At 55.5% G+C, this 19,769-nt stretch overlaps 1 protein-coding gene across 1 annotated transcript; it reads left to right on the top strand.

Moving 5' to 3' along the window:
- The first annotated feature begins 5,839 nt into the window (after positions 1-5,839).
- Positions 5,840-18,571, top strand: PLVAP (plasmalemma vesicle associated protein). Its single transcript, XM_086698680.1, has 6 exons — positions 5,840-6,306; positions 11,050-11,146; positions 11,270-11,982; positions 13,225-13,282; positions 13,420-13,498; positions 17,758-18,571. The coding sequence occupies exons 1-6, from the start codon at positions 5,941-5,943 to the stop codon at positions 17,762-17,764; spliced, it is 1,320 nt and encodes a 439-aa protein (XP_086554806.1). The 5' UTR covers positions 5,840-5,940; the 3' UTR covers positions 17,765-18,571.
- The last annotated feature ends 1,198 nt before the right edge of the window (positions 18,572-19,769 follow it).

Consider the following 19,769-nt stretch of genomic DNA (forward strand, 5'->3'; position numbering starts at 1 on the left):
GAGACGGGGGGGGGGGGGGGGGCAGAGAGAGAGGGAGACACAGAATCTGAAACAGGCTCCAGGCTCAGCACAGAGCCCGATGCGGGGCTCGAACCCACGAACCGTGAGATGATCATGACCTGAGCCGAAGTCGGACGCCTAACCGACTGAGCCACCCAGGCGCCCCCTGTAAAGTTTGCATTTTTAAAGCCATGCACCTGTATGACATTTAAAATGATTAAAATTTGTTTTAAAAAATTCCTAAGAGGCTGGTAATTGAGGGCGGTAGAAGCCCTCGGAACTCTTTCCCCCACCTCATCCAGCCCTGCTCATTACCCCCACTACCACCCTGGGGTTTAGACGTGCCGGATCTGGGGCTTTACCTGGGAGGGGCCCACGTGGAGGGGGAATTGGAGGGTCAACTCCCAAGGAGGAAGTGCGGCTGAGGGGAGGAAGGTCTAATCGCTTAGTTCTGCTGACAGCCACCAGGGGTCGCCCCAACTTGCTCACCCGATTGCTGCCCTTGAAGGCTTCAGCTGGAGAGGTTAAGGGTGGTTCTGAAAGCTGCCCTCACCCCACCCCCAACTCTGGCGTCAATCCAGAAGTGTGCAGGAAGTGGCTTCTTCTGGAGTCAAGCAGAGCTGGAGACCAGGAGACTGATCTTGCTTTGTCTGACTTAAGACCCCTTCACTGGGTCGCTGTGGGATCCAAGGGTAAAAGGGCTGGGCTCAGGGGTGTAAATGGCACATAAAACATCATTATTACCAACTTACTCTGCGGGCTTCATCTTGGCCCTACCACCCGACCCCTGAAAATCAGTTTCGGGGAGGGAGAGAAATAGGGAGCCAAGGCAGGTGTGTGAGCAGGAATGGCAGTTAGATCTGGTGTCAGAAAGAATTGGGAAGAAAGAGAGGACACAGACTGAGCGAGAGCTTTGAACCTCCAGGGTGTAGGTGAGGTTTGAGGGTGACCTGGGGAGAACAAGCCCAGCCCCCCGCCCCTCCTTGCGCTGAGGATCCCTCAGCTGCCCAGGGAAATAAATAGCGCTCCTTGGTGGGACCTGCCTCCTGGACCCCCATCTGTTCCCACCTCACAGGGCCAGTCTTTGACCTGCCTTTGCTCTGTTCTGCCTCCCACTCTCTAATTATCCCTCCAAGTCTCTGTCTCTCTGTCTCCAAGTCTCTCTCTGTCTCTTTCTCTCTCTTTTTTAAATGTTTATTTTTGAGAGAGGGAGAGAGACAGCAGGGGAGAGGCAGAGAGGGGGACAGAGGATCCAAAGTGGGCTCTGCACTGACAGCAGAGAGCCCGACGTGGGGCTCGAACTCACAAACCTTGAGATCCTGACCTGAGCTGGAGTCGGAGGACGTTTAACCAACTGAGCCACCCAGGCGCCCCTCTGAGTCTCTGTCTCTCTTTATCTGTCCCCGCCCCTATCACCATCACCCCCTCCTAGGTCCCTGCCCTGGCTTCCCATCCCTGGAGCCCCCCTCCTGTGGCTGCGGTGACAGTAGGAGGGGACAGAAATGGGAAACCTTGGAGCGGCTGCAGGAGAAGCAGGCTGGGACAGCAGCAGCCTGACTCAGTCAACCCCCCAGTCCCAGGTAAGAAAGTGGGGTGCCTTTTATCAGCCAGTAACAGGGAGGCCCAGAGGGGACGGGGCTCCTCCTCGGTCACCTCCAAAAGCACAAAACTTAATTTTCGTTTGAATTTAACCAAACACACCGATAGTAAAAGTGGAGGGTTTTTTGGATTTCACCGAAATCGTTCTTCACTAGAAATATTTCTTTCTTTTTTTTTTTTAATGTTTATTTTTTTAAAGGTTTTTTTCTATTTTGTTTTAAGGTTTTATTTTTTATTTTATTTTTTTAATATTTATTTATTTTTGAGAGAGAGAGAGAGAAAGAGAGCATGAGCAGGGGAGGAACAGACAGAGAGGGAGACAGAGAATCCGAAGCTGGCTCCGGGCTCTGAGCTGTCAGCACACAGCCTGATGTGGGACTTGAACCCACGAACCATGAGATCATGACCTGAGCTAAAGTCAGACGCTTAACTGACTGAGCCATCCAGGCGCCCCAGGTGTTTATTTATTTTTAAGAGAGAGAGAGAGAGAGAGAGAGCACGAGGGGGTGGGGGTGCAGAGAGAGGGAGACACAGAATCTGAAGCAAGCTCCGGGCTCTGAGTTGTCAGCACAGAGCCCGACATGGGGCTCAAACTCACAGACCGCAAGATCATGACCTGAGCCGAAGTCGGACGCTTAACTGACTGAGCCACCCCGGCACCCCAAGAAATATTACTTTCTTAAGGACCTTCCTGAAGTTCTGTGAGAGTTTTTTAAAATCTTGCATCTTCTTGAGAACGTCAGTGTCAGTTTCTCGTAGTGACACAAAGTTGACTTCCTCATAACACTTCCCTTCTCTTCCCAAACCCACAAATAAAACCAAATGGATTGTTTTTAATTTAGACAACAACAACAACAACAACAACAAAACATTGAAAATCAAAGCCTGATTTCGTGATGACCCTCCCAGGGGAATTCAGAAGGGTTCATGGGCAAAATTTCCTGTGAACATGACAAATTGCTTTCGGGAAAAAACCGAACGCTCACATCAGGACCAATGCATTTGACCTCTTGTGAATCGAAGGATCCGTCACTCGCTTCCTCCCTCTGGGATTTTCTGGCCAGGGACACGCGCAAAATGTGTCCAGAAAGCCTGTTTTTGGAGATTTTAGCCACTGCTGGCAGAAATGTCAATGGAAACAACCTTTGGAGGACAAACTGGTGACAAGCTATCAAAATAGAAGATGTGACTGCTCTGGGTCCCAGCAGTTTCATTTGGGGGGGATCTGATATTAAATCTTACTTTGTTCACAGAAGCAAATAATTTAGAAACAGTCTCAATGCCCATTGATAATTACCGTGGTAATGTATGTGGTGAAAACCTAAGCATCAGGCAAAAGGAATCCACTAATCTGGAAGATATTATGTTGAGCAACAAGAGGAAGTTTCATCTGTACTTTCTCCATTAAAAAAAAAAATCTAGGTAATAGAACAAATTATTTGAAAAAGAAATATTGCAAAATCAAAGATGTGAGCTCAAATTACCAAAAAGAAACAGAACGTTGTTTTTGAGCTTGATACAAACGACATTAGTATGTCTATTTAAAACTCTGTTCCAGGTCAGGGCACCTGGGTGGCTCAGTCGGTTCAGCGTCCAACTTCAGCTCAGGTCGTGATCTTGCGGTTTATGAGTTCGGGCCCCGCGTCGGGCTCTGTGCTGACAGCTCGGAGCCTGGAGCCTGATTCGGATTCTGTGCCTCCCTCTCTCTCTGCCCCTCCCCTGCTTGTGCTCTGTCTGTCTCTCAAATATAAATGAAACATTAAAAAAAGGTAAGGGTCCAACTCTTGATTTTGGCCCAGGTCGTCATCTCACAGCTTGTGAGGTCAAGCCCTGCGTCCAGCACTCTTGACATTCTCTCTCCTTCTCTCTCTGCCCCTCCTCTGTTCTCTCTGTCTCTCTCACTGTCTCAAAATAAATGAATAAAACATTAAAAAAAATAAAAATAAAACTCTGTTTCTTATACTGTGACACTTACTCAAAACTGTACCACTGGGTCTAGGGTGGCTTTTTCTTAAAAATTGTTTTAATGTTTGTTTATGTATTTATTTTTGAGAAAGAGAGGGAGGGAGGGGCAGACACAGAGGGAGACAGAGAATCCCAAGCGGGCTCCTCATTGTCAGCGTGGAGCCCGATTTGGAGTCCGAACGCATGAACCGTGAGATCACGACCTGAGCCGAAATCAAGAGTCGGGCACTTAACCGACGGGGCCACCCAGGCGCCCCTCTACGGTGGCTTTTTAATTTTCTGGGAATTTATGGTTTGCCTTCTTTTTCCTTGACAATAGATGTCAGGCTCAATATATCATGAAGAGCAGCCAGGATCTCAAATACCTACGGAGACTGTCACACCTGCTGATGTTGGCCCCGCCACTGTCCCCCCCCCCCCCCCCCCGTGTCTGAGCATCTCCCGCTGGACTCACAGGCCCTGAGCACCTGTACTTGGAGGCAGCGCCCCTCCCCCGCATATCAGTTTCTCCCCCTGGCATCAGAGGTGACACAAGACCCAGCCTCTGTCGCCTTAAAAAAAAAGTCCCGCCACTTTTAAGGTTGAACGTGTGCCAGGCGCCGTGACAAATGTCTCCACACCTGGCTGCGTCGCCTCCGCTTTAGACAAGAGGAAACTGAGGCTGAAGGAAGGAAAGTCACTCGTCTGAGGTCACGCAGCAGTAGGGGGCACAGCCAGACCCGAACCCCAGAGCCCTAAATGGAAGCCGCGGGTCCACTCTGCCTACGCGGCCTCCCACCCTGTTCCAGGGGACTCGGGTGGGCCTGGCCAACCCAGAGAAATAGCTGGTTGGGCACCACTTGCAGCCCCCAACCCTCCTCCCCCCCACTCGCCGCTGGGAAGGGTCCGGAATCAGGAATCACCGGGTAGCTGCAAAGGCCAAAGGTCAGACAGGGGTTTCCTGCCTCCCCCTGGGAACTTCCTCTGTCCCAATCCAACTTCTGCCTCTGTGACGAACACCACCCTGGAGGACCCCCTCCCCGCCGTCAACTACCCCCAACTCGGTTGCCCTGGCCGACGGGGGGATGGGTCCTTCCCCCCCCCCCGCCCCCCCACCGCACGCAGACAGGCAGTATACAGCGATTGTGTTGTGGTCCAGCCTTCTTGCCACCTGCCGGCCCCTTGCCCGCCCCCCTCCATCCCTCCCTCCTACCAGCCTTGACCCCATGGAGCCAGGGGGCCGTGTCCCACGGTGTTTCCCTAAGACTCAGGGTCCCTCACGGCCAAGCCTGAGGCTAACGCCTCATCCAGCATGGAGCTCCTGGTTCTAGGGGAATGGACAGGAGGACGCACCCAGAATCCTTTGCTCTTGGTCCCCGAATTCCCTTGACGCCCACCTGGAGATGACCCACAGTGAAGTTCAATGCCCACCTATCTGGCACTGCCCCTTCACCGTCTCCCAGAGCCCCGAAATAACGCTCCCAGCACGAAACGATAGTAATAATAACAATGGCAAACCCTTTCTTACGGCCGCCCCCCCCCCCTCCGGCCCGGTGACTGGGGACGCCACCCATACCCCGTCTCACAGAGGCAGAAACTGAGAAGGGTCAGGAGAAGCCCCTCACTCGAGCTCGCTTGGGCCGAGCCTTCTCTCCCAGCTCCAAGTTCACTGCGGCTTACGCTGCTGCTCCCAGAGCACTTATGAAGCACCTATGGGAGCCGGGGCGTCGGGTGGGGCTGCCAGCTTGGGGAGCCTGGGCCATTGCCATCCATGGGTCAGCCCCTCCCCGGCCCGGGGAAGCACTACTGTGACGAGTACCTACTGTGCGCCTGGCCCCGGGGGCCAAGCACCCCAGCCGACTCAGCTCCCGATTTAGACACACCTCTGCAGCCAACCCACGGGGTGGGGGAGGTAAGTCCGACTCTGTGCACCAACGGCGTGAGACCCCCAGACGGTCCCTTCACCTCCCCGTGCCTCAGTTTCCTCCTCCGCACGATACAGGGGCCACGGCCTGAGATCCTGGGCGGCAAGCGCTGACAACGGCGCTGGGCCCGGAGCAAGGGCAAGGTGGAGAGAGAGAGACCGAGGCTCGGAGCGGCCGAGGAAGCCCCCCCCACCCTCGTCACCCGGCTGGCGCCCCCGCCCGGCGGGAGCGTCAGAAGTCCAGCGGGGGGGGGGGGGGGGGGGGCGGCCCCTCCCTTCACAGCCAGGGTGGGAGTGTCGTGATAACCCGCAGCCCCCACTTCCTCCCGGCCAGGAAGGAGCCAGGCAGAGGAAGTATTAAGAGGAGTAATATAAACACTCCCCCCACCCCCCGTGGCAGGGTGCAGAGGGGGCAGCGGCCGCCACCCGGAGGGAGCAGGCCACGCCGGGCGGGCAGCGGGCGCTTGCACACGATGGGGCTGGCGGCGGAGCACGGCGCGTACTCCCGGGAGGGGGGCGGCCCGAGGGGCTGCTGGTACTACCTGCGCTACTTTTTCCTCTTTGTGTCGCTCATTCAGTTCCTCATCATCCTGGGCCTCGTCCTCTTCATGGTCTACGGCAACGTGCACGTGAGCACGGAATCCAACCTGCAGGCCACCGAGCGCCGGGCCGAGGGCCTGTACAGCCAGCTCGTGGGGCTCACGGCCTCCCAGGCCAACCTGTCCAAGGAGCTCAACCTCACCTCCCGCACCAAGGACACGGTCATGCAGCTGCTGGGGAGCGCCCGCCGCGATCTGGACCGGATCAACGCCAGCTTCCGCCAGTGCCAGGCTGACCGGGTAAGGCCGCCCGCCGGGCCGGACACGCACCCCGGGGACCCTGGGCAGGTTCCCGTCGGCTCATCCGAGCTGCGGGGTCCTCACCCACGCGCCAGAGACCGTCACAGACGCTGTTTTGCACGTGAGGAGCCCGGCGGGGAGGGGGGGGGGGCTTGTTAGTACGAGTATATCCCACAAGAGGTTCGGGACACACTTATACTAAGACAGTGGGCTCGCTCTCCCTCTGGAATTTAAGGTTAATTTTTTTTTTAGAGGCTTATTTATTTTTGAGAGACAGAGTGAGACGGAGCATGAGCGGGGGAGGGGCAGAGAGAGAGAGAGGGAGACACAGATCGGAGACAGGCTCCGGGCTCCGAGCTGTCGGCACAGAGCCCGACCCGGGGCTCGGACTCACGGACCGCGAGATCCTGACCTGAGCCGAAGTCGGACCCTTAACCGACTGAGCCGCCCAGGCGCCCCTGGAATTTAAGTTTAGCTGGGCATCCTCACTGAATTGGCGGCAGCAACCCTGGGCCCATGACTTAATATGCGCGAAGCGCTCGGAATGTTCCAGCACACACCAGCTGCAAATAAGAACCAGTTAGATAAAAACTCAGAGCATTCGGTTCCTACTAAGAAGTACGAACAGCTCTGCCTTATGCCGGGAAATGTCCCCCCGGGGGGCACATGTGGGCGTCAGGTCAGGGAATTGGCCCAGTCGTTTCATCCAAGACACGCACCGCCATCCGGTCTGGGAGCCGTCAGGATCGTAAGGTTTTAGACACACGCATCCCGGAATCTGAACTCCCCCGTCATAGAAAATTAGAAGCCTAAGAATGTGGATCTTTACAACGATTAAATTTGAAAAACACAGTTGTTGTTTTTCTTTAATCCCCTTCGTGTTGACAAATGCCTCTGGACTGGAACAGTTTAGGGTTTTCTCCAAGGACCCTAGGGGTTCCCTAGTTTCAGGTCGCCTGCCCCTCGGCCCGGAGGGGCGCCCTGATGCCGGGGAGTATCTCTGCCCCCACCCCCACCGTGGCGGCCCCAGGTATGTGATGTTGGTGTTTCTGGATCCTGGCCGTGCTGAGAAACAGGATTTTTCTTAAATTCTCTTCCAGTGCAACTGCATTTCTGGCCCTGAGATCCCGGAAGAGAAAAGAGAATTTAACTCACTGATATATTTTTAAAAAACGTGTTCATCTCCCCTGCTTGTTTCTTTTCTTTTTCTTTCTTTCTTTCTTTCTTTTCCCATCTTATCCCATCTTATGTTATCCCACCTCATCTTATCTTATCTAGAGAGAATGTGAATGGGGGAGAGGGGAGAGGGAGAGAGAGAGACCATCTTAAGCAGGTCCCACATTCGGCGACACAGGGCTCGATCCCACAGCCTGAGCTTTCTGCCCCTCTTTGTCCTTGCTCCTTTGGAGGCTAGCCCTATGCTAATGGGATCGGGGTCAAGGCAGAAATCGCTCTGGGACCTCCAGTGACTTCTGTTTTCAGAAATCTTAACTGCAAAAGAGGAAGATCTGTAGAAATCAAGAGTCAGACGCTAAACCAACTGAGCCACCCAGGCACCCCTAACTCCATGATATTTTTAGGGTCTGCTCTGTCCTGTCCGTGTCAAGGCAACGGGACCCTCACCTGGCACATGGGGTCTGGAAGCAGCACCCCGGGACCCCCTTTTAACGCTTCCTCCAACTGGAGAAAAACCTCTTTCTCGTTTCGTGTTTGGATCCAACTCACTTTGCTGAAACGTGCAAATCTTCCTCTTCTGTGACTAAGATTTCTGTTCTCTGATCCCCATTAGCATAGGGCCAGCTTCCAAAGGAATAGGACAAGAGGTGGCGGGAAGGTAAACTTCCTGCATTCTTTATATTTTTACCTGTTATATTTCTGCAGAGGATTCTGGTCCAAAGTTTGGAAAGCACACCTTGTTAAGTTGTAAAAACCTCCTTTAAAAACAGCTTTATCGAGATATAATTCATACGCTCTACAAGTCACACATTAAAAATGTACAGTTTGGGGGCATCTCGGTGGCTCAGTCGGTTAAGCACCCGACTTCAGCTCAGGTCATGATCTCAGGGTTTGCGAGTTCAAGCCCCCCGTCGGGCTCTGCGCTGACAGCTCGGAGCCTGGAGCCTGCTTCGGAGTCTGTGTCTCCCTCCCTTTCTGCCCCTCCCCCGCTCTCGCTCTGTCTCTTTCTCTCTCTCAAAAATAAGTAACCATTAAAAAATCTTTTTAAAGCGTACAGTTCAATAATTCTTAGTACCTTCACAGAGCTGGGCGATCATCCCAACTGATTTTGGAACGTTTTCATCACCCCAAAAAGATACCCCATCCCCATGAGAAGTCACTCCCCCACCCCTCCTCCCCCAGCCCCTTGCAACCACTCATCTGCTTTCTGTCTCTGTGAATTTGCTTGTTCTGGACATTTTGTATAAATGGGATCAGACAACATGTGGCCTTTTGTGTCTGGCTCCTATCATCCGGCACGATGTTTTGAAGGTTCACCCGAGCGCGTGTCAGTGCCTCGTTCCTTTTTGTGGCTGAGTAACGTTCCATTCTGTGGATGGACCACGTTTTGTTCATTCACCTGTTGATGGACACCTGGGTTGTTTCTGCCTTTTGGTGGTTGTGATAGGCGCTGCTGTGAACGTGCACGTGGAGGTTTTTGTGTGGATGTTTGCCTCAGTGTCTCTCGGGTCTACACCTAAGAGTGGAATTGCTGGGGCACGTGACAATTCCCTGCTTAACATTTTGAGGAACTGCCGGGCTGTTTTCCAAGGCCGCTGCCCCATGCTTTACATATTCCAGCCAGTACCGTCTGAGAATTCTCCTTTCTCCACACCCTCACCAACGCTTTTCACTGCCCGTTCTTGCTTTCCGTTTCATTTATAACCATCCTCATGGCTGTAAGGGGGTCTCTCATCGTGGTTTTCATTTGCCTTTCCCTGAGGAGTGATAATGGTGAGTATATTTTCACGCGCTTGTCGACCACGTGTGTAGCTTCTTTGGAGAAATGTTTCAGTTGCTTTGCCCGTTTTTCAATTATCTTTTTTTTTTTTAATTTTTTTTTCAACGTTTATTTATTTTTGGGACAGAGAGAGACAGAGCATGAACGGGGGAGGGGCAGAGAGAGAGGGAGACACAGAATCGGAAACAGGCTCCAGGCTCTGAGCCATCAGCCCAGAGCCCGACGCGGGGCTCGAACTCCCGGACCGCGAGATCGTGACCTGGCTGAAGTCGACGCTTAACCGACTGCGCCACCCAGGCGCCCCATCCCTTTGTCTTTTTTAAATTGGAGCATAATTGGGGTGCCTGGGTGGCGCAGTCGGTTAAGCGTCCGACTTCAGCCAGGTCACGATCTCGCGGTCCATGAGTTCGAGCCCCGCGTCGGGCTCTGGGCTGATGGCTCAGAGCCTGGAGCCTGTTTCCGATTCTGCGTCTCCCTCTCTCTCTGCCCCTCCCCCGTTCATGCTCTGTCTCTCTCTGTCCCAAAAATAAATAAACGTTGAAAAAAAAAATTTAAAAAAAAAATAAAATAAAATAAATTGGAGCATAATTGACATATGGTGTTACGTCAGTCTCGGGTATACAACTTAGCGATGTGATGGTCTTTTCCTAAGAACAAAAGTTTTTAATTTTGATGAAGGTCTCTTTACCTGTTTTCTCTTTGTCTGCGCTTTGGGTGTCACACCTAAGAAACCATTGGCAAATCCAAGGTCATGCGGAGTTAACACGTACGTTTTCTTCTGAAGAGTTTTGTAGCTTTAGGTCTTATGTTTGGGTCATTGAGCCATTTTGAGTTCATTGTTGTATATGGTGTGAGGTAGGGGTCCAAATTCATTCCTTAACATGGGGAGATCTAGCTGTGCCGGCTCCATTTTTGAAAAGACTCTTTTCTCCCCCATGAATGATTTTGGCACCTGTATTGATTTTCTTTTTTTGTTTTCTTTTTTCTATTATTTTTTTAAAGTTTATTTATTTATTCTGAGAGAGAGAGGAAGAGAAAGAGAAAGAAAGCGTGCAAGCGAGGGACAGGCAGAGAGAGAGGAAGAGGGAGAGAATCCCAAGCAGGCTCGGGTCATGATCTCACGGTTCATGAGTTCAAGCTCCACTTTGGGTGAACCCTGCTTCTCTCTCTCTCTCTCCCCGTCTCTGTCATCTTCTCTTCCTCTCTCTCTGCGCCTCATGGGATTCTCTCTCTCTCTCTACGCCTCGCTCACCTGCGCCCTCTCTCCCTCAATAAAGTAAAATATAGAAAGATAAAACATAATTCGTTGGCCGTACATGTGAATTAATGTTTTCAAGGTTCATCCAAGTTGCAGCAGGTGTGAGTGCTTCATTGCTTTTTATGGCCCAATAGTATTAACTGTAACAACTTTTTTTTTTTTTTAATTTAATTTTGAGAGAGAGAAAGAACAGGAGCAGGGGAGGGGCAGAGAGAGAAAATCCCACTCTCCACATTGTCAGCCTGGAGCCCCACACGAGGCTCGGACTCATGAACCACGAGATCATGACCTGAGCTGAAACCAAGAGTCGGACACTCAACCGACTGAGCCCCCCGGCCGCCCCAGTTAAGGACTTTGAAAGATGCGACCAGCATCCCCCATAAAGGAGTCACGCCCTTGCGAACTGGGTCAACCCAGGCCACCCGGGTGTGGGATCTGGGGCCCCAGCCCGGAGGGTCTGGGCAGCCCAGGAGCAAGGGGACCCGCGGGGGCTGGACCGTGAGCTCTGCCCCGTGTCCCGTCTGGTCAGGTGATCTCCATGAACAACGAGCGGTATATGGCAGCCATCATCCTGAGTGAGAAGGAATGTCAAGAGCAGCTGAAGGAAGCTAACAAGAGCTCCGATGGTGAGTCGTCTGGGCGGCGGGGAGCCAGGGTGGTAGACTCCTCGCCCGGCCTCTCGGACCCCCCCCCGCCCCCCCCTGCCCCCTCCCCCGACCTTCCCGAGGTGTTTTCTCCTGCACCTGTAGCCTTGCTCCTGGCACTGAACCAGAAGGCCAAGATGCTGGAGGTGGAACTGGCGAAGGAGAAGCAGGTGTGCGCCAAAGACAAGGAGGGCCTGGCGCTGAACAAGCGGCTGGTGGAGGAGCAGCTGGCCGAGTGTGGCAAGGCCCGGGAGCAGCAGCGGCAGGAGCGACAGCTGGCCGAGGATCGCCTGCAGAAGGTGCAGACCCTCTGCCTCCCGCTGGACAAGGACAAGTTTGAGACGGAGCTGCGGAACCTCTGGCGGGACTCCATCATCCCGCGCACCCTGGACACCATGGGCTACAACCTGTACCACCCTCTCGGCTCCGAGCTGACCTCCATCCGGAGGACCTGCGACCACATGCCCGCCCTCATGAGCACCAAGGTGGACGAGCTGGCCCGGAGCCTGCGGGCCGGCATCGAGCGCGTGGCCCGCGAGAGCTCGGACGTCCAGCGCCAGAAGCTGGAGGTCGAGCGGAGCCTGCAGGCCACTCAGGCGGCCAAGGAGAAGGCGGAGAAGGAGGCCCAGGCCCGAGAGGCCAAGCTCCAGGCCGAATGCGCCCGGCAGACCCAGCTAGCCCTGGAGGAGAAGGCGGCTCTGCGGAAGGAGCGAGACAGCCTGGCAAAGGAGCTGGAGGAGAAGAAGCGGGAGGCAGAGCAGCTCAAGATGCAGCTGGCCGTCAGCCGCTCCACCTTGGACGCCTGCATCAAGGCCAAGGTGGGCTGGAGGGATTCGGGTTGTACGGGGGTCAGGCCTGCGGGCCCTGGTGGAGGCGATGCCGAACCCGGGCTCGAGGCGAGCCTCCCAGCCTGGGTCCGGTTAGTTAGGACTCACTTGAGAGATTCAATGACATAAGACCGGGGTGGAGTTTGGAGTCTGGAATGACCCTGAGAAAGGATTAAGGAGCGGGGTTGAGTTTTGGAGGACGGGTGGACCTCGAAATGGGTGCAGGGGGGAGAACTGGGAACTCACGGTGGGGGGGGTCGGTGTCAAGGTCGGGAGATGTCTGAGGTGAAGGTTGCGGGGGTGATGGCTTAGGTTGGGAGTTAGACTGAAGGTTAAGGCAGGTCTGGGGGAAGGCTTGCTGTGGAGACAGAGCTTGTGTTTGGGTCAAGATGAGTTCTTAGCGACCGCTGTGTTTAGAGTCGGTTTGGGTTAACGTTAGGGTTCCATCGAAGCCTTCGTTGGCCTTGGAATTGGTAGAATTGGGGTCGTGCCGGATGCGGATTGTGAAGAAAGGTTAAAAGTTAAGTCAGGGGTCGCATGCAGGGCGGCCGGTGGGTCTCACATTGGGTGAGGGGTGAATACAGGGTGTCAGTGGGTGGCTGGTAGGGTTGCTTGGGGTTCCAGGGAGAGTCTGGGGTCTCAAGTTGAGTTGGGGTGCGTGGGGCATTGGGAAGCCATGGTGGAGCCCAGGGCTGGGCTGGGGCCATGGCTTAGGGGGCAGATTTTTCATAGCAACCAGGTCTAAGGGATGGGTTGGGGTCAGGGTTGGTTGTAAGGTTCCGGTTGGATCAAGGTTGTCATTAGGATTGGGTTTAGATGAGGCTTTGGGTCTAAGGAAGGTTCTGTTTTCCTGTTGGGATTGGATTTTAGGTGATTGAGTTTAGAGCTGGCTTTGGATTTCGGGTTCGGGGGGATTGGCTCAGTTGGGGTCATGGATTGGGATCCATTGGGTTGGCACTGAGGCAGTAATGGAGACTGAGGCAGGCCACAGTGGGGTCTCTGGGGGGCTTCTGAGGGAAGCCAGTCCCTGGAGTCCCCAGTCACTTGAGCGCAGGTGGGTGCAGGTGATCGGACGTCCATTGATGTGAGGGTCCTTCTCTGGTATCGGTGTCCCTGCTCTGGAAGGAACTCAGCTCCAGGTACTACGGGGCATGAAGGAACAGGAGCCTCCCTGGCCCTCTGGTTCAGGGGGTCCCGGCTTCTGCCGACCTCCCTCTGTCTCTCTTCCCACAGTCGCAGCCGATACCTGGACCAAGACCTGTGGGCCCTGCCCCCAACCCCCAGCCCATCGGTATGTGACAGAAGGCAGAGCCGGGAAGGGGTCGGGGGCGATCCTTTCCACTCTTTATCCCATCTCAGCCCTGCCGGCCCATCCTTAGCCCAGGGTTGGGCCAGTTGGGTGGACCTGACCCCTTCCTCTCACGGCAGACCCAGCTGGCCTCGAGGAATTCAAGAGAAGGATCCTGGAATCCCAGAGGCTTCCCGCAGGGGCTGCAGCCCCATCCAGGTGAGGCACTGGCAGACTGGGATGGTTCAGTCTCAGGGCTTCAGAGGAGGATGGGAATAGGACTAGGGGTGGAGGGAGGCTCATCTCACACTCACGCTTGCTGCTTCCTTAATTGAGCGCCTTCTGTCTACCAGGTAACACAGCCAGGGAGTGGCGGGCCTGGGACACGAACCCAGGCTGTTGGACTCCAGGCAGGCAAGGGAGGGCCTTTGAGCTGGGGGATGGGGGCGAGCTGGTTTGGGGACGGGCAGAAGCCACAGTGCTCCCGGTGACATCTTGAAGAGCCAGGGTCAAGGCTCAGAGGCCAGACTAGGGTGGGGAGGGAGGCTGGAGCCGAGGAAGGGAGGAAGGAGGAGAGCGAGGTCAGGAGAGAGATCCTGGGCCTCTCACCCCACCTCTCTGAGCCTCTCTCTCTCTACCTCTGCAAAAACGGAAGTCTCTGAAGTCAAGGGCACGGAGACTCTCTGCCACCTGTAAAGTGCTGTCCACAAGTGCCTAACACAAGGGGCCGGGGGTTGCAGCAGGGGCGCTTCAAGATACCCCGCACACGCTCAGGTCAGGGCCCGATGCCCGTGCCTCCCTCACCACCTCCCAGACCACAGCCGGCGCATCACAGGGAAGGTGACTCAGACCCCCGCCCCAAGAACATCCTGTGGTCGCTCCCAGGTGGTGGCCACGCTTCCGTTCAGGACCACATCGCGGACCAAGGAGTCAGCGACTGGCACTGCCGTTCCCGGTTTAGGACCCGGGGCTCCGGGACACCCCTGGGGGTTCTAAGTCAGATCCCACCGACCCCAAGCCGGCGTCAGGCCTCGGCGACCAGTAGACTTCCGGGTCTGTGGTCAAATCCCAGGGCTTCTCCGCATCCAGCTCTATCTCCACTGTGCCTTTTCTTACCTACCCCCTCCGACGGGGAGCTCATCTTCTTGCAGATCTTGTCCCTTTGCTCCAGATGGCTCTCGTCCTGGGAGGGATCCCTTAGCCTCAGGCAGCCTGTGGAGAGGAAAGCAAGAGCTGGAGAGAAGACCCTGTTCCAAGCAAACAGTTTTCCTCTCTCCATCTTGGCCTAAAGCCATCATGGCAAGGAAGGAGGTTCTATTATTATCCCCACTTCTCAGAGGAGGGAACTGAGGCCCCAGGGAAGTGACCAGCCCCGGGGTTATGCGTCAGTGAGTCAGGGCCAGAGCCAGGCTCCGGGCCCAAGCCTGTCCTAACTGCAAAAGGGGAAGCTCTTGACACTGTTTACCCCAAAAGACATCCCCCTGCAGAGAAAACAATGACTAGTTAAGCCAGGCCCCTCCTGTTTCTTTCTTCCCCGGGCTCAGGAAGGGCCTCTTGTTCTGGGCTCTAGCCTTGATTTGCTTTCCCCTGAGAAAGAGGCCATCAGCTCTGGATTGGGAGTCCCAGTGAGGCCAGGCACATCTGAATTTTAATGTATATTTATTTTTGAGAAAGAGAGACAGAGTGTGAGCGGGGGAGGGGCAGAGAGAGAGGGAGACACAGAATCCGAAGCAGGCTCCAGGCTCCGAGCTTTCAGCACAGAACCCGACACGGGGCTCAAACCCACGGACCATGAGATCATGACCTGAGCCAAAGGCGGACACTTAACCCACTAAGCCACCCAGGCGTCTCAGGCACATCTGATTTTTAAATCCGTCCAACCGGGGGCCAGGTCTGAGGTCCAGCATCAAATCATCCACCCCCTGATCGGGAGAATCACTTTCATTTCCACCCTTACTCCTTCTGAGCCTTGAGGAAGTCTCTGGGGTGCTAACAGGCCCTAACGCCTCCCACTTGTGGGGATACCTGTGTTCCCGGGGCCGGGGCAAACCCACAGCCCAGCATCAGCTGGACCTGAGCACAAGGTCTTGCTTTTTCACTGGATGTTTTTTTATTTAAAGTTTTATTTATTTTGAGAGAAAGCATTCTGCACCGTCAGCACAGAGCCTGATGCGGGGCTAGAACCCACGAGCTGTGAGATCATGATCTGAGCCAAAACCAACTGTCAGATGCTTAGCCGACTGGGCCACCCAGGGGCCCCATCCCTGGACATTTTTTTCAGTATTTATTTTTCAGAGAGAGAGAGAGAGAGAGAGAGAGAGAAACAGAGCATGAGTGGGGGAGGGGCAGAGAGAGAGAGAGAGAGAGAGAGAGAGAGTAAGACAGAGAGAGAGAGGGAGACACAGAATCTGAAGCAGGCTCCAGGCTCCGAGCTGTCAGCACAGAGCCCGACACGGGGCTCGAACTCATGGACCATGAGATCATGACCTGAGCAGGTCGGACGCTTAACTAACTGAGCCACCCAGGTGGCCCCATCGTTAGACATTTTTAAGTCACATTCTCTTGATGACAAGTGCACTAGTTTTCCTTTTTACCTGATGAGACTGTGTCCTTTGGGTGTCAATTGATTCCCACGCGTGCACACACAGTGGATGTGAAAACAAGTAAGTAAATATTGGGGCAGGGGCTAAGGGGCTGGATAAAGCGAAAGCGGAAGGCTGAATATGGGAGTCCAGCCCTGGCCCTGAGCCGGGCACGGGGTGAGTGTCACTCAAGTCCATTGCCATCACTGTTGTGATTTGTTTCATTTATTCAACCCGGATACCTTGAGCAGCGGCTGGGTGATGAGAACACAAGGAGGAATGAGGCATAGAAGCCCCCCCTCCCCTTGTGGGGCTCACAGTCTAGCAGGGGAGACAGATCGCAAACCTGATGCGTGAGATGTGGTTGTGGGGCCCCTTGGCCATGGGCCAGGCAGAAAAGGGATGAGATGGCGTGAGGAGGTGAGAATTTTCCGCAGGAGGGGGCGCCGGGGTGGCTCAGTCAGTTAAGCATCTGACTCTGGATTTTGGCTCAGGTCACGATCTCACGGTTCGTGGGTTCGAGCCCTGCATCGGGCTCTGTGCTGACAGTGGGGAGCCTGCTTGGGATTCTCTGTCTCCCTCTCCCTCTCTGCCCCGCCCCTATTTGTGCTCTCTCTCTCTCTCTCTCAAAATAAATAAATAAACTTAAAAAAAAAAATTAAAGAATTTTCCACAGGAGGCCAGGCAGGCTTCTCTGCCCCGCGTGAGGGTGACCTTTGGGCAAAGAACTAGAAAGGTGAGGGAGGAGCCATGGAGAGTGGGGCATCCCTGAAAGGGTGAGCCAGGCAGAGAGCACAGCCTGTGCAAAGGCCCTGAGACAGGACCGACCATGCGTGGTGAGGCTCGAGCACAGTGATCCAGGGGGTGAGTAGGAGGTGAGGAGGGGCAGGGGGCACAGATCAGGCAGGGCCTTGTGGGTGCGGTGAGAACTTCGGGAGCCCCAGCACAGCAGCGAGCAGAGAAGGACATGACCAGACTCAGGTGTTCACAGGGACCCCCCCCACCGGTCACTGTCGAGAGGTGAAGGCCGAGCAGCCGAGGACCAGGGCAAAGGCATCCAGACAAGCGATGACGGGGGAGTGAGGAGCCTCAGTCTCTGACAGATGGCCAGGGACCACCCTCCCTTGCAGGCTGGTGGGCAGGGGTGGGTAAAGAAGGAATGTCAGGGCTGGTCGGGAGCCGGGCGCATCCTGGACAAGCCGGAGCCAGGGACGGGGATCCAGTGCCAGCCAAGGAACGTGAGGCTGCTGGGGCCCCAGGGAAAAGCCAGGGAAGGAAGGGAGGGGGCCAGCGGAAGCAGGACTTGGCTGAGGCCCCCTCCTCCCCGACCAGGAAACAGCCTCTGAGCCAACCCCTGACCCCTCACGAGAACCTCACTGAGGCCAAGGAGGGGAAGGGCATCCCAGACGGCAGGATGGCTCCTGCGGAGGCCGTTGGGGAGGGGTGAAGTGACAGCTCTTGAAGTTTCTGACGAGGGGGACTGCTGCGGACAGAGTGGGTGGAGCCTGGAACGCCAGGTAGAAAGGATCTGGCTTTGTCGTCTTGAGGGCACTGGGGAGCCAGGGAGAGCGTGTGAGTCGGGCAGGCTCGTTGGAGAAACCTTGGGCCACTTCAACGGAGACAAAGGAGGGAGATTGAGACCCTGTCTGCGGGGTGTGGGGTGTGGACAGGGGCTTTGAGGTGAACTCCCGGAACAAAGGTGAAAGTCAGGCCGCAGCAGAGGCCGGGAGCCCAGAAGGTGGCTTCTCCGAGCACTGTCTCGGGAAGGCCGAACCCCAAAAGAGCTGAAGAATCCTTAGGAGCAAGAGCGGGCCTGGGGTGGGAGGAGGCCGGCCCAGGCGAGGTTTGTCCTTCCGTCTGTCTGACTATTGTATCACCCTCTCCTTCCTGCCTTAGTGGCTGAGGAGGCTCCAGGCCCTGAGGACCGAGGCGTGGCCCTGACTGGCCAGTCTGCGGACAAGACGCCGTGAGCCACCCCTGGCACAGGCCGGGAGCCCGGGCCGCACACAGACCAAAGCGGGCGCCCTTGGCCTGCACCCCGCGCTCGCCCTTCCCCACGCCCCACCGCAGCCTCCGCTACTCCCTCACAGGCCCACACCCGCACCACGCGACCCCTCCCCCGCCCCTGGATGCTGCAGGATGTCCCGGACCCACGGCACACAGATGTAACAGTGATGTCACGAGCCGACGGCATCACGCAAAAGCACGGCACAGACACGGGGAGGACATCACACACACACACACACACACACACACACACACACACACGCACGCGCGCTTCCTGCCCCGCCCTCGCACAATGCCACACCCCTCCAACGCACACGGGCCGTGGCACCCACAGCGTCCCGCTTGTCTGCACGTGCCTGTGTCCCCACCGCACCGCCCTCCCAATTTTCTTGTCTCCTGACTCTTCCTCACCCCCAGGGTGCCAGGCCTAGGGAAGTGAGAACAGGAAAACATGAGTCTCCACCCGCCCTCCCCCCCCCACCCCCCCCCCCCCCCCCCCCCCGCCCCGAGAGTCCCCAGGCTCCCCTGCCAGGCAGCACCGGGTCCCAGGGCAGATGTCGCCCACTGGCCCCATCGTAGCCCATGGGGGCAGCTGTCCCTCCCTCAGTCCGTCTCCCCCCCCCCCCCCCATACCCAGCCCTGCCTGTGGCCCATATAAATATGTTAGTGGCACGAAATAAATATTATTGAATCCTTTCAAAGACTCCAGAGTGGCGATTTCTGCTTGGCGACAAGGGAGGAAAGACTTGAGAGCTGGAGAAACCCCTCCCCGCCGTCCCAAGGCCAGAAGAGCCCACAAACTAGAGCAAGCCTGGGGTGACACCAGATTCCCTCAAGGTATAGGCATCACCGTGCGTGAAGAGAAATGGCAAAAGTCATAGTCAATGAGGGTTTCACGAAACGGCCACGCCGGCCCACACCGTGACAGCTTTGTGAGTTGTTTCTTTAAAATAGCAGACGTTTAAAAAGCAGTTCCTTAAAAACCAGATGACCCATCTGTAGCTTTCCTCTTCCTAAGGCTTGCAAAGATGCCCCCCAAGTTACTGCCAATTTAGTCCGTGGGGGGAAGCAGGGAACAGTACGTTAGTGGAACACAGGGAAATCACGTTGTTCCCAGGAGACTGGAGAGAAAAAAAGCTAAAAAGCCGTAATACGCCCTGCTGGTGAAGATGTAGGGAAAGGGCACTTTCCTATGGGGCTGGCAGAAAGGCAAATCTCACGGTGGCCCTTCTGGAAATTAGTTTGGTGACATTTAATAAAAGTGAAAGTGTGCAAACCCTTTGATTCAGCGGTCCCATTCCTGGGACTTTATCCCTGAGGAGTAAAACCTCCAGGAAACCAAGCAAATGGCCATCAGTAGAAAAATGGCCTAAAAGTTGTGGTCGAGAATCTCAACTTGTCGGCTCATCCCCCCCGCCCCCCAACCTTCCCCACTGCCTCAGCCTTGATTCCCTCTCAGCCCACCCCCTGGGACCCTACACAGGGAGGGGATGAGTCACAAGGAACCAGGGCTGGCGACGCAAAGCTTAAAGCAGGCTAGTCAGGAGGGACAAAGGAGCGACATTTCCTGGATACGGAAACTCGGGTGAGAGACGACCTACTGCAGGAAACACTCGGCTGGGGCCCCGCCAAGCCAGGGCAGGGGGGTCAGCCAGGCCAGGCCGCCCAGACGGGCCAGTCTGGAGGCCCCAAGGAAGTGAGGACGTCCCTGACCCTAAGCCTACTGCCTGGGTAGCTAGAGACCTGGAGAGGACGCTGACACCCGCCAGTCCCAGCAACCACAGGATGTCTGAGTTTGGGTCCCGGGGCCAGACATCCCTGGATTCAAATCTTGACTCCGTTGGTCTCAGCCTCCCTCTTCTCATCTGAGAAATAATCATTCTAAACTTTCTGGACACGTG

The sequence above is a fragment of the Puma concolor genome, chromosome A2, assembly GCF_028749965.1.
Source record: "Puma concolor isolate L17-30 chromosome A2, mPumCon1.1.hap2, whole genome shotgun sequence".
In the NCBI taxonomy this organism is placed as follows: domain Eukaryota; kingdom Metazoa; phylum Chordata; class Mammalia; order Carnivora; family Felidae; genus Puma; species Puma concolor.